This window comes from Macrotis lagotis, chromosome 4 (assembly GCF_037893015.1).
Source record: "Macrotis lagotis isolate mMagLag1 chromosome 4, bilby.v1.9.chrom.fasta, whole genome shotgun sequence".
In the NCBI taxonomy this organism is placed as follows: Eukaryota; Metazoa; Chordata; class Mammalia; order Peramelemorphia; family Peramelidae; genus Macrotis; species Macrotis lagotis.
Window position 1 is genome coordinate 88337035 of NC_133661.1, and position 20462 is coordinate 88357496.

The 20462-nt window shown below is 35.8% G+C and overlaps 1 protein-coding gene across 5 annotated transcripts in view; it reads right to left on the bottom strand.

Annotated features, from left to right (window-relative positions):
* Positions 1–548: 548 nt before the first annotated feature.
* LOC141521178 (scavenger receptor cysteine-rich domain-containing protein DMBT1-like) overlaps positions 549–20462 on the bottom strand; it is a 96326-nt gene continuing 76412 nt past the window's right edge. For all 5 annotated transcript variants that reach the window (XM_074233441.1, XM_074233439.1, XM_074233440.1 and 2 more), the window contains 11 exons: positions 18748–18786; positions 16096–16134; positions 14390–14428; positions 11419–11445; positions 11082–11114; positions 7323–7634; positions 5947–5982; positions 4036–4068; positions 3345–3520; positions 2640–3031; positions 549–1278 (listed from right to left, as the gene is read on the bottom strand). In XM_074233441.1, coding sequence (XP_074089542.1) covers positions 990–1278; positions 2640–3031; positions 3345–3520; positions 4036–4068; positions 5947–5982; positions 7323–7634; positions 11082–11114; positions 11419–11445; positions 14390–14428; positions 16096–16134; positions 18748–18786 — 1415 coding nt within the window. In that variant the 3' untranslated portion in view covers positions 549–989. The remainder of the gene's footprint in view (positions 1279–2639; positions 3032–3344; positions 3521–4035; positions 4069–5946; positions 5983–7322; positions 7635–11081; positions 11115–11418; positions 11446–14389; positions 14429–16095; positions 16135–18747; positions 18787–20462) is intronic.

Here is a 20462-nt window from a genome sequence, read left to right on the forward strand (position 1 = left end):
GTTATCTGTATTCAGAAACTCAAGACAGTTTTCTGGCATTCTTTCTTGCATTAGGGTTTTGAAGTGTTTGGGTTTGTCATGTTCTTCTGGAAATCCCTAAGTTATTTCTCTGTGTTCTACCTTTATGGCCAGTCACTTGAATTCATGTAGAATTTATATTTTCAATGCTGCCATCCCTCTTTTCTTCCCTTCAATTTCTGCCTTTCATCATACAGAAATTAGTTCTTCACTTTCCTCATTATAGTATTTATGAATCTTACTTTGATTTTGCTTTGGGACATTATTCTTTATTCTTTTTTTGACTTTCAGGGTGACAAGTACATGAAATGATTTAAAAACGCACAATGTATTATAGAGGGAATGCAGAAACACAGCAATTCAATCTGATTCAAAACAAGGATATTTTATATTAAGAGACTAATTTGCATAATCTTAGCTAGTAATTGATTTTTTTTATCATGAATAGTTAAAAAGCATCTTAGTTAATCATGGAATTTTAGAAATAGAAACACAAGGTTTATTTAGAAAGAAACACCAAGTGAATAAATCTAACTTTCTTTATCTGTTTCCACTAAAATTGGTAGCATGTTATGTGTCAAAAATACCAAGGAATATTTATTAAATGCCAACTATATACAAGACACTGTGCCAAGTATTGAGGATATAAAGATGAGAAATATTGCCATCTTGGCTCTCAAGGAACTTAATATACTTTTTTGGGAGGGCAGGTAGCAGCAGAGAAGGCATGAATACAAATATATGCATACATTTATATATATGTATATTATAAGGTAGAGTATACTAGAAACAAAAGTTCCAAACTACTCTGGGAAAATTTTAAAAGAATCACTTTGTGAAGACCTTAAAAAACCCAACCACAACTTTGCCACTTAATTTCAAAACTGATTTTTTTTTGTAAAAATTGGAAAAATCACTGTAGGCTCCTTCTCTGATTGACTCCTTTCTGTATCTCCAAAGGTCCTACAAATTCAGATCCTTCTTCTCTGATTGATTCTTTTCTGTATCTCGAAAGGTCCTACAAATTCAGATCCTTCTTTTGCCGCTTCTATTTCTCCCTGGTAACTCGTATCTCTCCTGTTCCGACCCATGCAACCCTTGTAGCATCGGGAAGAGTGGTCATCTGCTTTGCACACCACAACCTTACATTGCAGGTAAACCACATCATAGTTTTCAAGAAAGTTGAAGGCATTGAATTTGAACTGTGCCACATTCTTGTGCTGAGAATTGAGGTTTGCATAGGAATTGTCCTTAATGCATCTATGGAAAAGAAAACACCCCATTCCATTAATTACTACAATTATTGGTGATAATACCTTATATTTCTCTACCACTTTAAAATTTACCAAGTATTTTGCCTTCTCTGTTCTCAACGAAGCATCCACAGTCAAATCTGGTCTACCATGTCCTAATTGGAAAGAAGTACCCTCAGGAACCTGCTAGTTATGTTCTGAGACAACAATAATTATCTTCTGTTGGACCTGGAGGTAAATGGTACCTAAGGCTCTGATGTAGGTAATCTAATCTGACGCAGGTAATCAGGCTTTCAGATGATCTGGGCTGTGATTGTGAAGAATACCTGGAAGCTTGAATAGGCTGTTTGTTCATTATTGACCTGTGTACATTTATCCCCAGTTAGAGGAATTGGAACCATATAAAAATAGAGCCATAGTCAGGGAGTCTAGGGAAAGAACCACAAATTACACCCTAGGAAGCCACTGCATGATGATAAGGACAATAGATAATGGGCAAGTAGCATGCACCAGCTGGATTAGCTTCTTATTTTAACAAATTAATTTTTGTTTTAGCTAACTAGATACTAAATCCTGATTTTTTTATGCTGCTGAAGGATTTCAAAGACAGTTAGCAACTTCTAAATTCAACACAATAAGGTCAAAAATCTAAAAATTTTAGTGACTTCACTCTATTAAGGATTGAGCTTTCTCTCTGTCTCACTCCTTTCTCCACTCTCTTACTTTTTTCTCTTTCACTCCTATTTCTCTCTCTCTACTTCTCCCTCTCCCTCTCTCTTTCTTTCTCTAACATCCCCATCTCTCTTTTTTCTCCCTCTCCCCTTCTCCCTTTTGTCTGCCCCTCTCTTTTTCTTCCCTCTTTCTTTTTTCCTCCCTCCCCCATCCTCTCTGCATCCCTCCCTCTCAGTCTTCTTCCACTTTTCATTCTTAGGAACTAAAAAAGGCATGAAAATCCTTAAATGATCCAAATGGATCATTGAAAATCTAATTAGAATATAGAATAAAGCTAATAGAGCCTCTCACTGTCAAAGAGAAGATATCTAAAGCCCAAATTTGCTCCATAATAGAACTATAAAAGTTAAAAGGAGGAGGGAGCATATTGGATTATTTAAATCAATATGAGATTGGGTGATTAGGGACAACCCTTTAATGAACCTGTGGTAAGCTCCTAATCAGGACTACAAGGTCGGTGGTCTAACAGAGATGGTGACTGTACTAATCTACCCAACCGAGGCTTTATGAGAGTTATTTTGAACAATTTAAAAAGTCCTTACTGAGCTTAAAAAAGATGGTGATTCCCCAAAGAAAGAAATGGTGAAAGAAATGACCAACCTTAGATCACCATGAAGAAAATTGCATTTCCCTTACCCTTGTTGGATTAAGATATATTTCACAGTTGAAAAATCATTGGCATTAGGAGAGGCCACACATGTGTCTACAAACAGCATTAGGTTTGGGTCTGAGGTATGGAGTGTAGCTTGAAGGAAGACCTCCTTCCTCTGGTCAGCCTGGTACGATGTCATGGTCTCTTGAACTTGGGATTCTGGCGACTCAAGAAATGTTATGGAGACATCATAGTTGGCAAGTTGGTCATTCTCCTTGGGGGTGTCAGGTCCATGAATGATTTCAACCACTGGAGCCTGGTTGGAGTTGCATGTGAATTTTAATTGGGGCACCCTGTGCTTCACAATGATGTGCCCCGGGTGAATCCGGGTTCTTGTCCGGATTGAGTTGGAATAACTGACAGAACCAACCCTGTCCTGTGAAGAGTGAAACAACTAGTCACCAAAGCACATGCCTCCTGAGCAATGATACTCCTTAACAAAAACCTCTTGAATGTAGATTTGGTAAGACAACCAACACATGATAGTAGAAAAATAATGAGATCCTTGTATTATATGACTATCATAGTTAAGGATTTTAACTTTATATCATCATGGTCTTGCCATAGCAATCATAGGGAGGGTTATAGCCCAATCACAGGGTTTTTCTTCTCTAAATCTTTAAAAATGTCATTTTAAATACTCATTGAACAAGATCCAAACTCCCTTAACATTCCAGTCAATTTCTTACCTGTCTGATTGTCCCGCACCTGCCAAAAGGTATGTCAAAGATAAGAAAACGTCCTGTAACCTGTGGTCTGCACAACCTGTCATTTAAGTGCACATTCCAGGAAGAGTAGCCTAGTTGCTGAAGGTAGCCTCGGTCAATGACAGCTTTGAATCCATCTGGGAAGCAAGACAGCTGAGCTGGAAGGAGAGGAGAGGGAAACACTTTTACAGCAGACACTAGGTGATTGAACATATGAGTTTTGAGGGAATTGTTTTTAATATCAACAGGCAATGGGGAAGACTATATAAATGCTGACCCATTCCAGATCTAGCCCTACCATTATTAACAAATTCGAAGCCAGGGTCCCCTTGACAATGCACTATGCATCATCAGTATGCTAGAAGGACAGTGTGTTTCACACACAGAGACCAAGCTGACAGAATTCCTCAACCTTGCAGTAAATCTCATTTTTATCTTTGTGTGACAATTAGGGTAGGAATTGGAGATTTAAACAAACCAAATATACCTAGGATTCTTTTTCTTCCCACCCCACCCCCATACCTTCACCTTCATCATGCATTGATTTTTGAGAAGGAAAGAGGATGAACGGTGGAAACACAGAAACATTTTCTCTTCATGCAGTTGTCCTCTTGGTTACTTATCCTTCTTGCAGGAAATTTCAAACCCAGGATGATAAAAGAATTTTACTTACCATTTTCCTTGGGTACAACAGAACTGTGTAAAGCTGGTAATAGGGAAAAATAAAAAAAAAAGACCTCACCTTTGCTGAAAACTCTGACAATTTAGCAATTCAACTGAGTGAATAATTGGATAGTCTTATCTAATTTAATGGTCAGTCCTTAAAGGAAAAACTTAGAGAGAATAAAAGATAAAATTATAGACAAAATATTATTCTTAAACTGGGGTCCAGGCCTCACTGTCCCAAGAGTCTGTCAATAGATTTCAGGAACTCTCTAAACTTGGATAGGAAAAGTACATTTTCTCAATACAACTGATTCCTTTTATAATCCTATGCACTTTATATTATGCTTTTATGGGTTTTTTGGTCTTTTTTTCATTTTTTTTGCAAGGCAATGGGGTTAAGTGAATTGCCCAGTGTTACACAGCTAAGCAATTATTAAGTGTCTGTGGGTGTATTTGAACTCTGGTCCTCCTGACTTCAGGGCCAGTAGTCTATCCACTGCATCACCTAGATACCCCATTTTATGCATTTAAAAACATTATTCTGGGAAAGGATTCATATACTTCTCAGACTACTAAAGGGGTCCTTGACACAAAAAAGGTTAGGAACCTCTTATTTTTATCAAGGTAGAGGGAATAAGTTTGGATTTACAGATGATAGGGACTTTTGAGATCATCAATTGAATGCCTTCATTTTGCATATTAAATAACTGAGGACTGAAAGGAACTATCTTAGAGAAGGTCACACAAGCAGGAAATCCCAAAGCCAGAATTTGAACCCTTAGCCTTTTATTCCAAATTCAGAGTTTTTCCCACTATAGTATATTCACTTTCGGAGGCAGAACATCTCATGAGCTGGCAGGATTGAATTTAGTGAGAGAATGAAATAGTCCAGATTGGTTTCATTTCCATTTGTGTCCTCTTTTTCCTAGAAGTGACAGTATTCTGGTTTCCAGAGCCATAGGCAAAATGATAATAGCTTTCAGGTACTGTGCTTGTATCAATCAACTATTAAACATTTATGAAGCACCTATGCTTTACCCTATGCTATTCTTATTGTTATGTCAATTTAGCTGTATCCAACTTTTTGTGACCCCACATGCATTTTCTTGACAAAGATATTGGATTGGTTTGCCATGTACTTTTTTACCTTATTTTATAGATGATGAACCGAGGCAAACAAAATAACGACTTGTCCAGGGACATACACCTAGTAAGTGAGGTTGGAGTGAAGTAAGAGGTTGGATTTGAACTCAGATCCTCTTGACTTCAGGGCTTGTGCTCCATACATTGTGCCAATTTAGTCCTTCTCATCAAGGACCTTGTCTTTCAAATATCTATCTATCTATCTATCTATCTATCTATCTATATATCACTATGGAACATAAGAGATCTGAATAGGAAGAATTGCATGGTTCAGTTAGCTATACAGAAGATAGCTCCTCTCCATCCTTATCCTAATATTGACAAACCAGGAATAGGACCAGGAAATCATAAACTAGAAGCAAGTGCTACCACCTGAAACCTAGTGAGTATCTCTTTCAATACCTGAAATTTTTTGGCAATAAAGACGTTGACAAGGAAGGTACCTGATAAGCATTACAAGGTTGTATCTCCTAAAATTCTATCATGGAAATCTCAAAAGGAAATATCATTCTTTAATAGCTACTCCAACCATGTAGATTACTGTATTTTAGAATTCTTTAATTCAATTTTCAAAGAACAGTCCATTCATAAATAAAGCAAAGTCCCATCTTTCTCTTTTTGGTTTATAAGATAATCCTCATTTTCTTAGAACATTTAAATTAATTATAGATCAAAAACATTTGATTAATAAAGATTTTTCTTAGATACCAGGAAAAACTAAAAAAGTTTTTGGCAAGTTGTAAGTCTCACTATAAAAAGGAATGTCATTAATTACCATTTAGATTGACTCCTCCACTTTCACCAGGGTAGCCTGAAAATGTAACCAGATTAAAAACAACCATCAAGATCATGGCAAAAAAATGACTATGATGGATCTCAATATTAATTGTCATGATTAATAGTTTTCATCAACTTTTTCCAAATTTTTAATGGTTGACTTTTGATTCCCCCTCTCCTTATACAATGCTAGGAACCTCTGGTATAATAAACTGAAATCTATAATCTAATTGATCCTAATGATACCACTTAAGGACAATCTTAAGAAGTCTAAGCCTTTTTTTTTAATGTGGTGCCCCTACAAATATTGGAAGCTAATTCCCTTGTTCCACTGAGCCTCTTTGTTGTGCTGAAAGTCCTATTTTCTTCAATTTATCCTTATGTGACAGGCCATCAAATTCCCCCACAATCTTGGGAGTCCTCTTCTAAATTGGTTCCCACCTATTAAATATTCCTCTTAAAATGTGACACATGAAATGTTTAATAGCAATAAAAATGATTAAAGTCTATTAATTCATATATGGTATGACTACTTATAGTTCTAAATATGTATAAAAAGAGTTGTCAAGATATTAGAATAAAATAACTATGGGTCAGCTTTGGAAACTTAAGGGAAAAACACCTTACATAAAAGGGAATAAGTGTATAAGACTTGTTCTAAGAGCTACCATAGGCTGAAAATATAGTTTTAAAAAAAGTTTGGCCAAAACTAAATGGTGATAGCACTGTAATAGTGAGGGGAATACTAAGATTTTTGAAGAGAGATTTCCAATTTTTAGCAGTGATATCATGGAGTGCAACTATTTTCTTCTAAAACATAATACCTTTCTATAACATATCTATAGTGTGTTTCTAGAGACAGAACAATGCACTGGAATAATCATTAATATAAAATAGAATGGTAATTCTTCCATTCTTATGAGTATTGTTCTACCTTTCTGTTTTTCTAATGTAATTTTTGAGAGAATATTTAGCATAATATTCCTTCTACCCAACCCTTTTGATCTAATAATATCAATATATTCTTTTAATTATAATTCAGAATAGAAATTCCAAAATCAATTTTATCAGTGATTTAAACCCAATTTGTGAACGTCAGTCAAATTATGTAAATGGATTTTACTTTCCCCCTTCTGAATTTGCTTAATTATCTCGATTTGACATCTTTACTTGACTGTGAAGACCTAGCCTATATAATTTTCTTGGGGTTTTTGGATTTTGAATTTATACATGTCTGCTGAAAAAAAAAACCCAAAGTGAGACTCATTTATAGTCCCTGGAAAAGCGAGTCAATTCAATTCTCAAAGCTGTTGGACAGTAAGGTCAGGAGGAATAAACTGGTTTCTAGCTTCAGCAGGATGACCTTATACATACCTGCACAGATGACTCCTGCATCTTCGTGGTGTTTGCAGTTGTGATTGGCCCAACCTGCATGATGACATTGCTCCAAAGAAACCTCATTTCCCACACAGCGCACATTATCTAGCAATATTTTCCCCATTCCAGCTCCAAAGTGACCATGTCCAGGGGCTCTTATAGCCCTGCCACAGCCAAGCAACTTGCAAATGACCCGTGCATTCTTTATGTTCCAGTGATCATCACATACAGTGCCCCATTTGCCATCATGATGGACTTCAATCCGCCCCTCACACCGGTTCCGTCCATTCACAAGTCTGATTGGCAAATCTTGAAAACACCAAATAATTGTTTAGAATTAGAAGAAATCTTAGTCATTTATAGCTTCTCATTTGACATTGATTTATGCAATATTAATTTGTCTTATTTTTTGAGCCTTATTTTTAAATATATTCTTTTGAGTCTTATTTTTAAATACATCAGAAAAAATATGTAACCTGGAAGAGAGAATACCAATTCTAGTTCAAGATATGATATTATCTTTTTTCACCAAAAGTAAAATCACAGTTTCCTCAGAATCCTCAGGATCTGAGTTTTTTTGATTGAGGCTTCTAGGTAATGGAAAATTTGCTCCTTTAAAGATTAGCCAAATTTAAAAATTGTAAAGATTTTGGATGGAAAGTCTTAAAAAAATAAATCCCATGATTTTGTACATTTTTAAAAGGACATGGCAAATACAATTAAACAATTCCTTAATGCCTCAAGATCCTCAAAAATAACAACTATTTTACTATACTATATAACATAATGATACTGACAGAAAACTTTAGAAATCATCTAGTCCTACCCCTATATTTTATGAAGAAGGAAACTGAGGCTCAGACTTGGGATCAACTCTTCATCAAGTAGTCAAAGCACAGCCTGGAAACAAACCTTATGTATTTGGAGGCTGTCAGAAGTTCAATGTTCTTTTGCTCTGCCCTATAGAAGCCTACAAAGTATTGTGCTAGACCCTTTTAATAATGGATCCAAAGCAAACTTGAAGAAGCCTTAATAGCCTGGACAGTCATTCATTTGTTCTTTTTTTCCTCCTCCAAATCAGTTATAACACTTGGTGGAGGTTTAAATTCCATCTTGAATTCTGAGAGGGACATCCCCTACAAATTCCATATGGTCTGGATTGGTTGATGGAACATGCAAAAGAGTACTTTGGACATCTTGTTTCAGAGTCTTAGGTACAATCAAAATTCCCATACCATTTCACCCCCAATTAAATCACCCATACTCTTCTCCAGATTAATTCTGGGGTCAACCATGACTTTGTCCATTCTATTCTGCTCTATTCTCAACAATATCTTACATTCTTGAATTTTTGAGCAACTAGTTTTCCCTCCTTTTAATTTTAACAGAAACCTAGTTCTTCCCATCATCATCATCATATGTCTAGTAACTCATTCCATTTAAAGTCAGTTTTCCTCCCACTCCCCTCCAACTCTCAAAGTTAGGAGGAGTGAACATTCTTCTGGACACCAATTTGCTCCCAGATTATTTTCAGAGTACAGATTTAGTAGCTTTAATAGTCCTAAGAGATCATCAAACTCAACTCCCCTATTTCACAGAGGAGAAAAATGAAGCACATTCAGTTTAAATGACTTACTCAAACTCATATAGGTAGCAAGTGTAAGAACTGGGATTTGAACTTGTACCTATGACTCTAAAATTCCTGTTCTTTTCGCTGCACCTGTTTCCCCTCATACTTCTATCACAAAATTCAATAAATTTTATTTCCTGAGGTCCTTGTAATCTGCATACACCTTTTCTTCCAATTCTTGTTGCTATTGTCTATGCAACTCCATGTCATTTTTTAAAATGACTTTATTTGGGGAGCTCTAGAAAATGTTGATGAAGGAACTTCTTTCAGCTGACCTGAGTTATAAGATTACCATCACATCTCTGGCCTCTTCCACTGCTACACTTCTGGGAAATTGTTTTTTGCACCAATGCTTTGCCTTGTTGACCATTCCCTTTTGTCAACTCCTTATTTTTGGAATTCCATTCCATCTAATGACTTCCTAAATATGAAATCCAAAGCCCCTTTTTCAGTGTTCATTATCTCTAATATAAGAGGTATAATGGTGTAATGAATGAGCTACTGGACTTGAAGTTAGGAAGATCTGATTCATATTTCTCCTGTGACACTAGCTGTGTGACCTTGTAAAGTCATTTAAATTCTTTGTGATCCAGGCAACTCCTTAGAAATTACCTACTAAATTATAGTCATCAATCCTCGATGGAGGGAAGGTTTATTCTGAGAGTTCCCTAAACTTAAAACCATTGCAGATTTTTTCTCTATTCTTAATACTGTGTAGAGTCACAGGTAGTGTAGTAAACTGTACCTTATACTTAGACCTGATTTTGAGTATGACCTCTGACACATACTGGTTGTGTTATCTTAAGTCACTTAATCTTTCTAGTGTTCAGTGCAATTCATGAAGAATATAAATTGCAGAAAAGTTGTCAGCCTTCATTGGGAAAGGGAATTTTCTCACCCAGGCTCACAGTAAAATCACTGTGAGTTACTATCTATCCCTAGGCACTATAATATATGACACTGTTGAACATCCTTCTTCTTTGACTTTCTGATAGATCACACACTTAGCGGGTGTCTAATCATTCCTTCTTTGTAACTTGGCTAACTCTTCATCTTCTTCCTAACTTCCTCATGTTGTTCAGTCATTTTGAATCACGTCCAATTCTTCATAACTCCATTTGGGGTTTTCTTGACAAAGCTACAGGAGAGGTTTTCCATTTCCTTTTCTTGCTTATTTTGCTGATCAGGAAACCAAGGCAAATAAGATTAAGTGACTTGACCAGGTCATAGAGCTAGTGTCTGAAACCAGATTAGAACTCAGGAAAATGAATCTTTCTGACTCTAGACCTGGTGCTCTCTCTGCTGTATCACCTAGCCATCCAACCCTTTTATATAGGAGCTCCTCAAAGATTTGGCCTTGGATTCTTCTATGTTCTTTCATACATTTCCTGAGTTTAAAATGTTACCACTCAGGCAGGATCTTAAAATTTTACCACTTATTCCCAGCATCTATTATACAGAGCCTATTATAGCTGTTCTGTAGTTGGTGTCTCAAGGTCCTATGAGATCAAAACCATTCTGGGTATAGAGCTCCAGCCTTATCTCCACTTTACATTTCTCAGACATGAAAACTTAATAATATTTGTTTATTAAGTGATTTGGCCTAATATAAGTTCAATTCAGGCATTAAATAGGAGAGATAGAATTCAAATCCAAATTTCAAATTACAAATCAGACACAAAACACTTTTTTTGTTGCAACCTCTGCTTCCTTCTAACATGCTGCCTCTTATTTGGTGTTTACCTTGGAAACTAGATACTAATGCTTGTTAGAATTGTGTGTAAAAAAAGGGCATAGGTCAGGTAGCTCACATCATTTCTCTTGCTGTGATGTAGCATGTAGATATCAGCCAGAAACATGTAATAGGTGAGTAAATATAAAATAAAATAAATAAAAGATAAAGGAAGGAAAGAGGAAAAGAGGAGGGAGGGAGGATGGGAAGGAAGAAGGCATGAGAACTAGGGGGAATGATGAAAGGAGAGAGGGAGGGAACAAAGGAGAGATGTAAGAAGGGAGGGAAAGAGGAATAGAAAAAGGGAGTGAAGGAGGGATGGAAGGAGAAGGGAGGGACACCAAGAAAATCAGAGGGAAGGAGGGGAAGGAAAGGGGGGAAAGAAAGATTTTACCAGGTGTCGGTACTACTTCTGCTTCAGTGGTAACTGTAAATATAAGAAATAAAATGAAATGTTAAAGACCTAACTTTGAGCACATCTTCACAACCATTGTGATGTCCCACAGTGACTAAATGAATTGTAAAACTCCAGTCAAAAATGGCCTTTTTCTCTACTTCCATTTTGATTTGGAAGGAAACCTTAGTTATATTTATATTCAAAATATTATTTATTACACATGCATATTGATGTACAGTGTTAATTCTATGAAAAGAAAATATTTCTCATAGAAATGTTGGAAAAGAGGATCAACAGAAACACAAAGGTGCTGGCAAGTGGCACCAAATCTGACCTTTTGTAGGGGTTACGTCCAAAGGTTCTAGAAAACAAAAGAGAAAACCAAGTCAAGTTCCACCTGGGCTACTTGCACTTTTCTGTGTGTAACATCCCACCTCTCTTCTCAGTGACCCTACTGAAATGCTTCCCCACACCTGGAAATCCTCCAGTCTGTCCTTTGCCTCTCGAATCCTTGGCTTCCTTTTTGAGGATCAAATACTCCCTCCCACAAGAGACCTTTCCTGATTTTCCCTAGGGTTAGTGTTCATCCTTTCAATAAATTTACTTACTTCTCTGTGTACATGCTGTAAGATGTGAGCTCCTGGAGGGGAGGAACTTTCATTTTTGTTTTATGTGTCTTTGGTATTAGCAAAATGTTGGACATAATGTATATACTTCTATATGCTCAAATAATTCCATTCACCCTTTTTACTCTACCAGATTTCTTCCTCTATCCCCTTTCTTTTACTTATCTTCTCTCCCAGCTGTTTCTTTACTGCCTATAAACATACCCATGACTCCCCAATGCACCCCAAACCTCATTTGATTCATCCTCCCTGTTAGCAATCATCCCCAATCTCTTATGCTTTTTTGTGGCAGAACTAGAGGTTATTTATCCTTGAATGACTCTACCTCTCTCCTCTTTATTATTCTACTGACTTCCCAGGCTTATCATTCAACTGAAACTGCACTCTCCAAAGTTTCCAATGGTCTCTTAAATACTAATCTAATGATTTTTTTCTCAAGCCTCACTATTCTTTTCATCTTGATAGCCTTTGATATTGTCCACCACTCTATTCTTGTTGCTCTATTCTCTCTAGGTTTTCAAAACCCTCCTCTTTTGGTCCTTCTAATTGTCTGGCCACTTCTTTTATGTCTCTTTTGCAGGATCTTTATTTCATCCAGGTTATGTCAGCTAACCTTGGGTAACCCACAGGGTTTTGTCCTGGGTCATCTTCTCTTCTTTCTCTATTCTGTTTCACTTGGTGATTTTATCAGTTCCCATGTATTCAATTATCATCTCTATGCAGATGGACATAGAGGCACAGTGGCCTTGGAGTCACACCTTGGGCAAATCATTTAACCATAATTGTCTGGCATCCAAGGTCATCTCCAGTTGTCTGAATTCCTCTCTGGCCACTGGACCCAGATGGCTCCAGAGGAGAAAGTCAGGCTGGTGAGTTAGCATAGCTCCCCCCCCACTACATACAAATTCAATTCACATGCTTTGTCATGACATCATCTTCCTGATATCATGGTCTTCTTTGAGAAAGAAGGACAACCATTACTATGCTGATAATTCTCAGATCTACTTATCTAGTTATGATTTCTCTACTCACAACTCCATTTGCTCATTAGACATCTTGAACTAGATGATCCCAAAACATCTTACATTCAGTATATTTGAAAAACATATTTCCCACCCCCAAACTCCCCTGTCTTCTTATTAACTTGCTTGTTACTGTTAAGGTAGCACCATTTTTCTAGTTGTCCAGGCTGGGAATCTAGGTGTCATACTTCACTCATTTATCTTTGTAAGATATCTATATACTTTCTTTTTTATGACAAGGCTGTCATATTAGTAAAGGTTCTTATCACATCATGCCTAAATTATTGTAGTAACCTGTTGATTGGTCTCCTTGCTACAATTCTCTTGCTTACTCTTCTCCATCTTAACTTTCAGCTGTCAAGCTGATTTTACTGTATAGATATGACCATGTCACCTTCCTATTTCATAAGCTTCAGGGTTCCCTGTCACTTCCAGGACTAATTCTTAGCATTCAAAACCCTATAGAACATGGTCCTTTCTACTTTCCCATTCTTAGACTTTTTTCCTCTCCGTGTACCTAGTGATCCAATGACACAGGTTTCCTTGATGATCCTCCAACAAGACACTCCCATTTCCTAACTCCAGCAATTTTTACTGACTGTACACTGCCCCTCCTCTCTCATCTCTTCTGGGCTTCTCTGGCTTCTTTCAAGTCCCACCTAAAATTCTACCTCCTCTATGAAGCCTTTTCTTGATTCCCCTTTAATTCTAGTGCTTTCTCTCTCTGTTGATTATTTCTAATTATTTTGCAGTTCATTTGCACATAGTTTCTTAAATTTTGTCCTCTCCCATTATCATGTATGTAAACTCCTTGAGGGTAGGGATTGATTTTTGCCTTTCTTATATCCCCAGGACTCATCACAGTGCTCAGCACTTAGATGCTTAATAAGTGCTTATTGAATTGAACCAAACCTAAACATTTCAGAAAATATTTCTACATGTAGCACTAGCCAGGGAGTCAGGAGTCTACTAACTTGCTATATGACTTTGGACATTCACTGCCTCTTTTGGGGCCTCAGCTGTCTCCTCAGAAAACTAATTTTGTACCAGATTATGCAATCTCTATGATTCCTTCAGCTCTCAGTCTTTGAGGAGTGAACATCGCTGATGTGTGAAACTTGCTGAAAGAGAAATGCTGCAATTTGAATGACCTCTCTTAAAAACACAGAGGAAAAAGTCAGTAATTGTCCCAATGGACAATGGATCCAAGACAGGATTTTTTTGGTTCTTATTCAACAAGCATTTATTAAGGTCCTGTTGTATGCTCTGATCCAGGTTCTGGAGAGCAAACTAAATTTAGAGAAAACATGGTTCTTGTCCTTATGGAGTTTATAGGGAGATAGTACATAAAATCAAATAATGATACTGTGTAATATTATTGGATAACATAAGTGTCTTAGAAAGATGCAGACCATGGTGCTAAGTGAGGTGTGAGGGAGAAAGATGTGAAGGCTTCTTGGGGGGGTCACATTTGAGTTGTGCTTTAAAGAATAGATAGGAATTCTAAAGGAAATCTGTAGGAAGAATAGGGGGCATTCCTGGAATAGAGAACAGTTGGAACAGAGACACTGAGGTAGGAGGACAGGGTTTTGTTATAGCTTGGTAAGTGTAGTCAAGAGCAAGGTGAATTATTTTAGCAATAGATAGACAGCATTACCAGGTAAAGGGATCACTTCCGTTGAACTTGAAGCTATAACTGGAAAAAAACACAGATAATCAAATATTGTCTCACAAAACTCAATATTAAAAAAAAGACAATAAAAGTTGGTTTCAAGGTTTTACAGTATTATTGAAATAGTCATTAAATGTGCTAGATCTGCAAGCAAAATAAAACAGAAACACATTTTTCTACAGCTAATTATTGAATGTCTTCGAATGTTTATTATATGGGCTAAATAAACTGGAAATTGGTATTAGATCTTTCTTCTTTCAATATAAAGAGACCTTATAAAAAGATTCCAAGGTGACATGGGTTGGACTGCAAATTCTGTATTTGTAGTCAATACTCCATTTAATCTTGGAAGGAGGCAGAGGAATGAGGAAAGGTCCAGGTTGTTCCATTTCTTCCCAAGAGTGTTCTTCAAGGGCCACTTCCCATAGGAACAGGAGACTGAGTAAATACTGACTGTTGAATATATTTCCTTTTAATTAAGTCTCAAGTCTCCTCATATTGAGATTGCTCTAGACACAAAAAGTAACGCCACATTGCAAGCTATGCTTGTACAAAGCAGATATGGAATGAATATTTGTTTGATCGAGTTGAAAGGAAAAGCATAAGGATTAATTAAAGCCAGTAAAAGAAACATTATAGGATGGAGGGATTACTTTGTAATTTGTAAAACTGGAAATAATCAAATTTAAATGGTAATTAAAAAAAGAAAGTTTTATTAAATTTGCTTAACATTTATATTATTAGCATATAGCAACACTGAGCATTGAATGAGTAAACCACTTGAGCATTATATTGTAAAGCTCTGGAATTTCATGGGTGATTATTATACCAGCTTGAACAGAACATCTAATCCAAGGATTCTTAATTTTATAGTATGTTATGGACCCCTTTGGCAGTCTGGGGAAGATTATAGACTTCTTTTCAGAATGATGTTTTTAAAATGTATACTATAGAATACATAAGATTATAAAGGAAAACAATTGCATTGAAATAGTTATCAAAATATATTTTTTACAACTTCATGGTCACTGGGTTAAAGAACCTCTGATGTCATCAAATCAAATCCTTACCAACAGGACTAAATATTAGGAAAAAGTCTGATATTGGAAAGCAAGAATCTTAGCCAGTCAATTAGAAGAACTAATTCTATTCTCAATGAATGTAACTGTGTTATTTTATCCCTCTAGAACTCAGTTTCTTTGTCCCATGTGGTGGTAAAACTAAGGTACCTCCCAATATATGTTCTCTCTTCTAAGTAGCCAAGTTTAAGTGAGAACTCTTTTTGTTTGTCTTTCTTCAAGAATAGACTTGAAAAGGGTTTCACTCTATTTAGGGAAATAATTAGGGTAGGTAAGGTAGGAGTGATTTAAAAGAAAAAGAGAAGACATAGAAGGACTTGGGGGAAGTGAGGTGCTTAATGCTCCCCCAGATCAATCCTAAGTTATCATCTTGTGACAATTACTGCATGAGTTAAAAATCAAACCGCAAACTACAAGAATAACAACCAGCTCCTCCAAAAGAACACCAAATCGAATTAGAATCCAATTTTTACTGTGTTCTCTTATCAGAACAGAAGTACATAAATAGCTCCAGACACATAAAACATTGATAACTTAAATGACTTATATTGGATAGGAAAGTCAAGTGACATTATTTTGTAAAAAATGAATATAAATAAAAAATAGATTTACCAGTTGAAGGGATCACTTCTATTGAGTTTGAATCTGTAACTACAAAAGAGAGAACTAGGCTGAAATATTAATAGTGGAAAAATAAAAACTGAACACTTTAGTTCTTTGGACATTGCCTTGTAGCTAAAGTAGTTATTAAACTATATTAAAATTATCCCTTCTACATCACAATTTTCCCTATCACCCTTTCCATACATCACGGGGCCAGCATAAGAAATTAAATGGGAATTTTTTTTAGAACTTTGTGGAAACTGCAGTTGACCCAGAAAAAGTTTAAAAACTCAGCATAAGAAATATGTATAGTTGTTGCATAATATCAATATATTTTATCTTTTAATGCCATAATATTTTAGGATTCTTCTCTGGTATGGAGGTATAAAAATTTTATGCATATTTTCCAAATCATGGGGCTTCTAATACCTCTAAGCCCCATAATGTGGAAGGGATAACTAGTTTATGAGATAAAGCATAGTAAAGTCCATGGATGGTATGGCTCACCATTGTGTGAATCTGGATACATTAAGAAGGTCAAATCATGAGGAGAAAAACCCTGCTCTAATCCATGGTGTCCCCAAAGTCCTAATGTAATATTAAGATTTAATAACTTTTTAAAACCTATAAAACAGATTTAATAACAAAGTTATTAGCTTTTTGTACAACTTTTAATAACCTAGAGAGACATAAAACACCATTGGCTTTTGGGACACCTTGAGAGAACCAGACTAAGGATCAGGAAGATTTGAGTTCCATTTCTGCTTTTCACACACTATAGAAGTGTGACCTTGGGAAAGAGATATCACTTTTTTTTGGCAGCTCTTTGAGTTGCAGAGAAGGGGCTGACTGCATTGATTGAGGGAGGTTCAACCCTTACAATATTAGATCCAGAAGATAAGTACTGCTAGTTCAGGTTATTACTAATTCAGGTTATTATTATATAGTTAGGGGGTTCCACTGTATTTAAAATAGAATTCCATTCTATTTACTAATAAATTGGAAACTATACTGAGAGCTTAATCACATGAAGGAATCAATTAGGTTGAAGATGAAGTTGGGTCTGTGCATATTCAAATACAAAACTATTGGGGACATTAACAGTAACTTTGTGGGATGATCAACCTTGAGCAGTTCAATAACTGGAAAATGCCATCCACATCCAGAGAAATAACTATGGAGTCTAAATGCAGTCCAAAGCATATGTTAAAATTTGTTTTATTTTTTATTTCTTAAGGGTTTTTTCCCCTTTTGTTTTGATTATTCTTTCACAACATGACTAATATGGCAATTTGTTAAACTTTAATGTACATCTATATTAGATGACTTGCTTTCATGGCGGGAGGCGAGTGGAAGGAAGAAAAATGTGGAATTCAAAATCTTACAAAATGAATGTTGAAAACTATCTTTACATGTAGTTAGGAAAAAAATTTAAAAAATGAACTAATGGCAAAAAGAGTTTTATTATGTTTGTTTTCATTTGGGATGCAAGCTTATTGGAAAAAGAATGAAAAAAGGAAAGTGGATCTGAGTTCTCTTATCTCCTGTTGTATCATCCTAAGGATGTGCATGTCTGCTGCTTCTTTTCATTCATTGACCTCTACAATGCTAACTGTCCTCTCTTGGGCAATTAGATGGTGTGGTAGATGGAGCACATGCCCTGAAGTTAGGAGAATCTGAGTTCTAGTCCAGCCTCAAACACTTACTAGCTGTGTGACCTTGGATAAGTCACTTAACCTGCATTGCCTCACATCCACGGGCATTTCATGATCCATATCTAGTCATTGGACCCAAATGACTTTGGAGGAGAAAATGAGGCCCCTCACTCAAATCCAATTAATGTGCTTGTCATGACATTCACCTCCCTGATGTTGTGGTTTTCTTTGAAAATGAGGACAAAGAGCAAGTGTCCTCATGCAAAGAAAAAAAACTTTACTTCTCTAACCTACTTCAATCATAATTCTTCTCTTGCCCTTATAAATTTTGTGATGCCTTTTGGTCCAGAACAGTATAATTCCCCCTGACCTGACCTGTGTCAAAATGTAAAGAAAAATTAAATGCAAAGGAACATTTAAAATAGGAAGTCAATTGCTTCTGTATAAAACTAAAACCACGTCTAAAGGAATATGAGAAAATCTATGATATGCAACTTAGAGTGAAGTAATTGCTCAATTTAGTCAAATAAGTGGGAGTTTAATCAACCAAACAATTATTTTTTTTAGCGGTTCAATCAACTGTGGCTTTATATCATGCAGCTAATTGCCGAGGTGGATCCACAACAACAAAAATCTATCTATCTAGAGAAGAGCGACAGAGAGAGAATGAGCTGTACAACAGGAAATAATCAATAATACATATGTGTTCATATATGTGTGTGGCATATACATACATATATTAAACATTGCAGATTGCATTTTGCTTTGCAAATTGTAGTTTTAAAAGTTTCCTGGAGTAACTATGTCATTAAGAGGTTGAATGACTTGGCCAAGGCTACACAGTATGTGGCAGAGGTAGCATTTATACCTAATTCTTCTGACTCTCTCTATTATTCAATGTTCTCTCTTAATCTCTTATATACCTAATAATTTTGTTTTTATTTTTTAATTTTTAGCTACAAAAAGAGAATTAATCTCATTTATTAAAATGGGCTGAGAACATTACCAGTTGAAAGGGTCAATCCTGTTGAAGATGAAGTTGTGTCTGTTCATAAAAGAAAATAGTAACATCAAATTTAAAAATTAGCAGAAAATGAACTTTAACATCTATTTCCCTTTAGAAGTTATCAATGTTTGTTAAAAGATGTTAGTTCACCAATCAGATAATGAAAAAATGAAAGTGGGTCTCAGTTCTCTCAGCCAAGACTCTTTGTTTAAAAATTTTTTTAGGTTTTTGCAAGGCAAATGGGATTAAGTGGCTTGCCCAAGGCCACACAGCTAGGTAATTATTAAATGTCTGAGACCGGATTTGAACCCAGGTACTCTTGACGCCGAGGCCGGTACTTTATCCACTACGCCGCTATGCCACCCCTCAGCCAAGACTCTTTTATCTTCCCAGCTGTTCTGCTGCCTCCTTTCATCCACTGATCCAGTGATATTTTTGATAGATATCTTCCGAAAATGTATCACACATTTTCCAGACTTCTAAACTAAGGACAAGATAGAGGTTAGAAAGACCTATGATCTTACTATTTGGATATGAAGGAATTCCTTCTATTAAAGTAGATTGAACTCTTCTCTGTAATTTATATTATTAAAAAAATCTAATTTTAGAAAATTAAGTAATTTTCCTAGGGTTAGACAGCCAATATACTTTAGAGACATGACTTGAATCCAGGTCCTCCTGGCTTTGCTCTCTCTCCACTTAATTACGCTTCCCCTCTGAACTAAGGTTGCTAAATACAAATGAACATCTTTTTTATTTGTTTTGGTTCATTATTATAAATATCACTTATAGTTTCACAAAATTCAGAGGCCATAGAGATATTGACTCTGCACTAAATGAAACTAGTCTGTTTAATTTCGAATTTCATATTTCTGCTTCTTGTAATCGTTTCTTTGGTTGAGGTATCTATAAAGCCATCATTGGTCTACAATCATTGCTGCTAGTTCTGCTTTTAGCAGAACCTTCCCCCTCACCCACAATCTTTCCTTTTCTGATATATTATTAATATTATTATTGTTATTGCTATAGTTTGAGAAACCAGATATTCATGCTTTCTAAAACAATGTGTGAAATAATAGTAACCAGTCTATAATGAGCTCTTTTGCGAGAAAGTGCATAAACATGAATTTTGGGGCATATGGTCTCCCTCACCTCTGGCTTTGACTAATATTAAGTGATTTGCTACCTCTGATGTTTTCTCTCTCCAATCCATTCTCCACACTCACCAAAATAATCTTTGTACAATATGGATCTGATTGTGTTGCCCTGTTAGCTAGCTCAGCATATATACATTTATATATATATATATGTATATATATATACATATATATATATATGTATATATATATATATGCTATTATCATCCCCATTTTACAAATAAGGAAATTGAGGTTAAGTGATTTGCCCAGGGTCACACAACTAGTAAACATCTCAGTCTGATTTGAATGCAGGTTTTTCCTGACTTCAGGCTATCCACTGTATAACCTAACTGCCTCTTTTACTCTTTACTCAAAAATTTCCAATGATTCCCTATTATCTCTAGGATAAAATAAAACTCTTCACTTTGGTATTTAAAAACCCTCATAATCTGATTCTCCTCAACCTTTCAAGATTTATTTTATATTGCTCCTTTTCTTCCACTATATATTTCAATCAACTAGCTGGCCCATTAGCTGTTTCTTCAACACAGCATTCAATACATCATATTTCTTTAC